General features: G+C 36.7%; 1 protein-coding gene across 1 annotated transcript in view; it reads right to left on the bottom strand.

Annotated features, from left to right (window-relative positions):
- Nucleotides 1-4,659, bottom strand: part of LOC107737128 (15-hydroxyprostaglandin dehydrogenase [NAD(+)]-like) — an 8,987-nt gene extending 4,328 nt beyond the window's left edge. Inside the window, exons 1-4 of the mRNA XM_016548568.1 lie at nt 4,567-4,659; nt 4,022-4,145; nt 3,321-3,427; nt 2,808-2,904 (exon numbers count right to left, since the gene is read on the bottom strand). Coding sequence (XP_016404054.1) covers nt 2,808-2,904; nt 3,321-3,427; nt 4,022-4,145; nt 4,567-4,659 — 421 coding nt within the window. The remainder of the gene's footprint in view (nt 1-2,807; nt 2,905-3,320; nt 3,428-4,021; nt 4,146-4,566) is intronic.
- Nucleotides 4,660-6,000: the final 1,341 nt, after the last annotated feature.

Raw genomic sequence — 6,000 nt, 5'->3', positions numbered from 1 at the left:
GCATCATTCAAACACAGAAACACGGCATGTCGCAATCTGTGACGAATGCAGGCGAGAGCCAATGAGCGTTTGATCATCCTGCCGTAAAACCTATCGTTTGAAGCGGCAACATTTGAATTTGTAAAGAGCGCATCAGTCAGCGCGCGGGCTTTGCTGCTCACGGACACTGGACTCGCTGCTCGGGATGGAGAAGCAACGTACGTAAATGTACGTTTTTATAGAACCACATTTTACGTAAAATACATACGAATTATCATGAGATCACGTTGCGTAAACAGTGCTTGATGTATGCATATTACTCTTCAGACTTAGATAAGACAACATTTTCACTGGAGAAAACAATATTATGGATGGAGGGCTCATATTCTAGTCAGAAGCAACGGTCCGAAGTTAAAAACATTGTGATGGATTTGCTTATTACAAACACACAGCTTTTTGCTTGACAAGACATTAATTGATGGACTGCACTCGTGTGGATTACTTGTGGATTATTGTGATGTGTTTATCAGATGTTTGAACTCTCATTCTGACGGCACCCATTCACTGCAGAGGATCCACTGGTGAGCAAGTGATGTAATGCTATATTTCTCCTAAAAATCTGTTCTAATAAAGAAACAAACTAATCTACATCTTGGATGGCCTGAGTACATTTCAGCACATTTTCATTTTGGGTGAACCATTGCTTTAATGTTTGTTTCTGGTAATAATTGATGTAATGTGTTGTGTGGTTAAACCAGGGCTGTCCAAACTCGGTCCTGGAGGGCCGGTGTCCTGCAGAGTTTAGCTCCAACTTGCCTCAACACACCTGACTGGAAGTTTCTAGTATGCCTAGTAAGAGCTTGATTAGCTGGTTCAGGTGTGTTTAATTAGGGTTGGAGCTAAACTCTGCAGGACACCGGCCCTCCAGGACCGAGTTTGGACAGCCCTGGGTTAAACAAAAACAATATCAAACTTCCAGCTTTAGAAGAGAGGGCAATGAGAGAAAGTGAGTGTTTCCTCAACAAAATCCCAAGCAAATCAATCTCCAGTTACAAGAAACTAAATTCCATTAATGTAGTCACAAAGTTAGAGTTGTTCCACTCACAAAAAAGGGTGATCACCTGTGTTACATTAGTTAAAGAAACCCGAGAGGCAGTGAGGGAAATAAACCATCCTTTATCTTTCAGTTAAATGAAAAGACTGTTTCAAATCCAAGTCTAAAAACCTGTTTGGAGCGTGTTGGGGGTTATAACAAGTTCACTGTCAGCCAGGCACCATTCATCATCCACCATGTTTACATACACAATATATATATTTATATAATAATATTCATGTCTTCAAAATAATCAGTTTATCTATGTCTCAACAGCTCAATGGTACCAAAACACAGGTATCTGATGACAGATGGATAACCTGATAATATATATGCTGCTGATTCATGATTCAAGGGATTTTTTTGGCATCTTTTGGGGTGCTTAAGTAAAAAGCTGGTGATATGGAAATTTGGATTTGCTAGTCTTTTGTTTGAATAGTCACAAAGGCAGAAAAAGATAGGGTTATACAATGAAAGTAAGGTATAGGGTGAGCATACATCCTCTTTTTCCCAGACTTGTCCTGGCTCGTATTTCTAAATGGCCTAAAATGTCTGGGGTTTGGCTTTGCTTTCCTACTGTTTTCATACTTGCTGAAAGTAATGACTTAAAAGTAGTTTGACCAATAGCGTGCAGGCATTATACGTAATCGACCAATCGTGGCATGCGAGAAGGTGGGATCTACAGAGAACGGTCAAAGCAACGCATGTACAAATACATATAATGCATGAGGACTGTAAAAGAGCATGTCAATAGGAACACAAAGGCCAAAAACTGAAACTGAACATTTAAGCAATTTAGAAATCCTGGCCAGGATATGTCCAGGAAAAAGAGGACACATGGTCACCCTAAGTAAGGAGTGTCCCAGTAATGTAATGTAAATAATTAATGTGAGACACATCTACTTTAATATCCCAGCAACTGTTTAAATGTTTCCTTTATGCTTACTTGCTTACTTTATGCTGGCTCTTCTTTGATGCAGTGGTCTTGGACTTAATACTGACACCTACTGGTGTGGCTGCATTAAGTTTGTTAATCAAATGCTGCTGCATCACAGTAAAACTTTGTGTTCATTGTGTAGTCAACATGGTGGCACCCATGAAGGGGCGACCTGCTTCATGCAGAATAAAACTGCTTTTTCATCTCACGTGAGCGTAGATAATTGCAATAATATATTTTAAGTGATTTAAAGTTTATTTCAAGTGATATGAATTTATTTTGTGTACAACAAAAACTACAATAAACTGCATATTTGAAAGCAGACACTATTGTAGGTTAAAGTGTCTACATTGTGCAAGCTGTTGTGACACTGCTACTATTATTTGCTTTATGTTCTCCTGTTGTTTTATTCATATTACAAGAGTTCATTTAAAACTACATTCTTAGAAAAAAGGTGTGTCCGAATGACTTGTTTCTGTAAATGTTTTGCATCTTAATCACCAAGCAAGTCATTTACCTTCAGTAAATGCACAGTATTTATTATGCAATTTATTATATTTAGGCATTATAATTGTGCATGTGTCATTTTTCAACAGTAGGTACAGATCCTTGGCAACAGAGACAACAGCAGCTGCAAATATTTGACTCATTCTATAGTTGCTAATTACCAAAAAAAAAAAAAATACTGTTATGTAACCTTCCTAGCACAACACTCTTTACAGGCTACAGAACATTTAGGCTAACTTTTTAAAAACATGCACATATGTAAGACACATGATAAAGTTATCAGTATCTTACCTGCCATAGATGAAACGTTGATGATAACACCTCCTTCTTTTCCATACTCTTTACTCATGTGTTCTAGTGCTAAATATGTCCCCTGTATGACAGATGTCTGAGGAAGACAACAGTTGTGTAAAACTGCTAGCACATAGTGAACAGATGTTTTCTATGAGTGAGATTATGCTGACACTGGCCTGCTATTATGAACAAACAAATAATTATACTGCATCATGTCCATTATGAAATCAATCTGCTGAGCATGATTACTTTTAAAGATCTGTATATTATTTAATACAGTGCATATGTAGGCTTACAATTGCAATATAATGGTGCTCCTTTCACTTCATAAACTATTGTAAAATCTTTTGGGCTAGAAGCAGGGGGTGGAGTATTTTTTGTGAACTTGTAACTCCTATCCTGAAGTGTGGTTGAATGTTGTGCCCTAAAGCACAAAACGTGATCCACTCTTAGCTGTTTAAATCATGAGATGTTTCTAATGATTTCAAGCATAATGATTTTTTAACTCACCAAGTTTACTTCAATGGTCTTTTCCCAATTCTTCTCATTGTTGATTCCAGCATTATTGATGACAATATCCAACCGACCAAATTTATTTACTGTGTTTTGAAAGGCATCTAATGAAAGAAAACACAGCAGGGTTTTCATGTCTTGATGATTAATAACTAATGATTAATAACAAAGTTGCAATAGCCACTTTTGACAGCAGTATAAAGTGGCTGTGTATTAAAACCAAATGAGCAGTCCACCTAATCAGTTCACTAGTTTTCAAACACAGCCAGTGTCAGCCTGTATGTGCCCTCACCTAAATTGCATTCCACAAAGAAACATTTAATTAAACTCTATGGTAAGTGTGTTTTTAGAAACAAGTTTAACAGGAATGAACAATCCCTTCACCACCGACCCATAAACTCTTGTCTTGGAGAAATAAAGGAACTTAACCATAGGCTAAACATTTGATAGTGTTAAAACTTCAAAACCCAGTAACATATCTCAGTGATAACCTGAGGGCCTATGAATGCCTAGTACGAGCTAATTAACTTCTCAAACAATGAGACATTGTTTAGGAATAAGATGCGCTGCACATACAGGTGCGCAATATAAAGTGGATAATTATTTCGTTCTAAGAAAACTATTGCAAACTATGCCAGATTAGAGAAGATGATAAATGTCCTAACTAAAAGGCTAAGCAAATAAGATTACGATTTTACCTTTAAGTTTCCCCGCGTCAGTCACGTCACACTGGATAAAAATACAGTTATCCTCTCCAAACTGGCCATCTAGATCACTTTTACATTCCTCTCCAACAGATTGGTTCAGGTCTAACAGTGCAACCTGAATTTTCAAAAAGTAAATTAATAATGTAATGCTAAAGCAAATAAATAAATGAAGACGCTACGATGCATGATTTAATAATAATAATAATAATAATAAAAACATAATCGCCCCAATCATACAACTAAACTAATTCTTAAGACGTTTTGCACGTTTTCCCAACAGTTAATTGACAGATTGGTTCAGGTCTAACAGTGCAACCTGAATTTTCAAAAAGTAAATTAATAACGTAATGCTAAAGCAAATAAATAAATGAAGACGCTACGATGCATGATTTAATAATAATAATAATAATAATAAAAACATAATCGCCCCAATCATACAACTAAACTAATTCTTAAGACGTTTTGCACGTTTTCCCAACAGTTAATTGGATAAATCCGCAGTGTCCATTTTAAAAACAAATTTGTCAAAGCGAAACCTTCGCCCCATTCTCTAGGAGATGTTCCACCACGGCTCTTCCGATGCCTTGCGCACCGCCGGTGACCAGAGCGGCTTTCCCGTGGAGACTCATGCTGCTCACCGCCGAGCGCACCGCGTACTGCTTTATGTAGGAGTACAGTCAGAAGGGGGCGTGTAGATGAGTATTACTACGGTAAACACAGACGGCCAAGTGTCGTTTTACAAACTGTCATTTACACCAGTGTTTCCCAACCTTTTTTTAGTCGCGGCACCCTTTGGAAATTTTAACAAACTTGTGGCACCCTACAAAATTAATTTTGTCACAATATTTGCAAAGGTTGCTTTTATAAACATTTATTTTTCCGTCTTTCTCAGAGGGCTCATCAGTAAACATATGAAAATAACTTTACATTACAGCGTTTATGTTAAATGGTTACTGACCAATTTAAATAAACACAAACGTAAAATATTTTGTGTTGCAAAATTTTTATACACTTCGTTAGTATTATAACTGCTCCATTAGCTATATATACTTGTGTAACACGGACATTGTAAAGTGTGGCAGAAGTCAGGGTGCCGCGGCACCCCGGTTGGGAAACACTGATTTACACCAAAGTGATGATTACTAACAATTTTGTGAGCGCTCCGCGCTTTCGTTCTTTAATGCCCTTGGCGGCCGTCGAACAGTGTACAAGTACACACACGTGGAGTGCGTAAATGAACGCACCTAAATGAACAAGAGACAAAGGATGCTTTTATAAACATTTATTTTTCCGTCTTTCTCAGAGGGCTCATCAGTAAACATATGAAAATAACTTTACATTACAGAGTTTATGTTAAATGGTTACTGACCAATTTAAATAATCACAAACGTAAAATATTTTGTGTTGCAAAATTTTTACACTTCGTTAGTATTATAACTGCTCCATTAGCTATATATACTTGTGTAACACGGACATTGTAAAGTGTGGCAGAAGTACAGATGTACACAGAGGAACATACGCATCTCACCTGTTTAGCCTCTTTTAATAGCAGCGAGAAAATTTTGACTGCTGGTCCAATTCACATTGAAAACGAAGTACAACAGACTTGAATTCATGCATAACATTAAATAATGTTTGTACAAAATGAATTACAAATGCTCTTGCATTACACTGTAAATGTCCATGAACTTCTTTGTATCCCTTCCATAATGAATGTATTTGCCCAATGCTGATGTCAGATAGTGTTCAAAACACATTAATGCTTTATTTACTCTTAGGAATGTGTGAGACTAGACATGCTTTGATCATTTGTATGGCACAGTTTTTCAGCAGATCATTTTGAAAAGAAAAGACGGGACATAAAAAAAAAAAAGATCCCAGTATTTTAACAGTTTTAAACAGTGTTTATATTTCAATGCAACAAAGTAAATATTGATAATATTGATAAATATCGATTCCAAGTACTCATT

Source organism: Sinocyclocheilus rhinocerous, unplaced genomic scaffold, assembly GCF_001515625.1.
Source record: "Sinocyclocheilus rhinocerous isolate Xijiao unplaced genomic scaffold, SAMN03320098_v1.1 scaffold344, whole genome shotgun sequence".
NCBI classification, from domain to species: domain Eukaryota; kingdom Metazoa; phylum Chordata; class Actinopteri; order Cypriniformes; family Cyprinidae; genus Sinocyclocheilus; species Sinocyclocheilus rhinocerous.
Note: the sequence above shows the minus strand (reverse complement) of the source record. Positions and strands in the feature narration are given on the sequence as shown.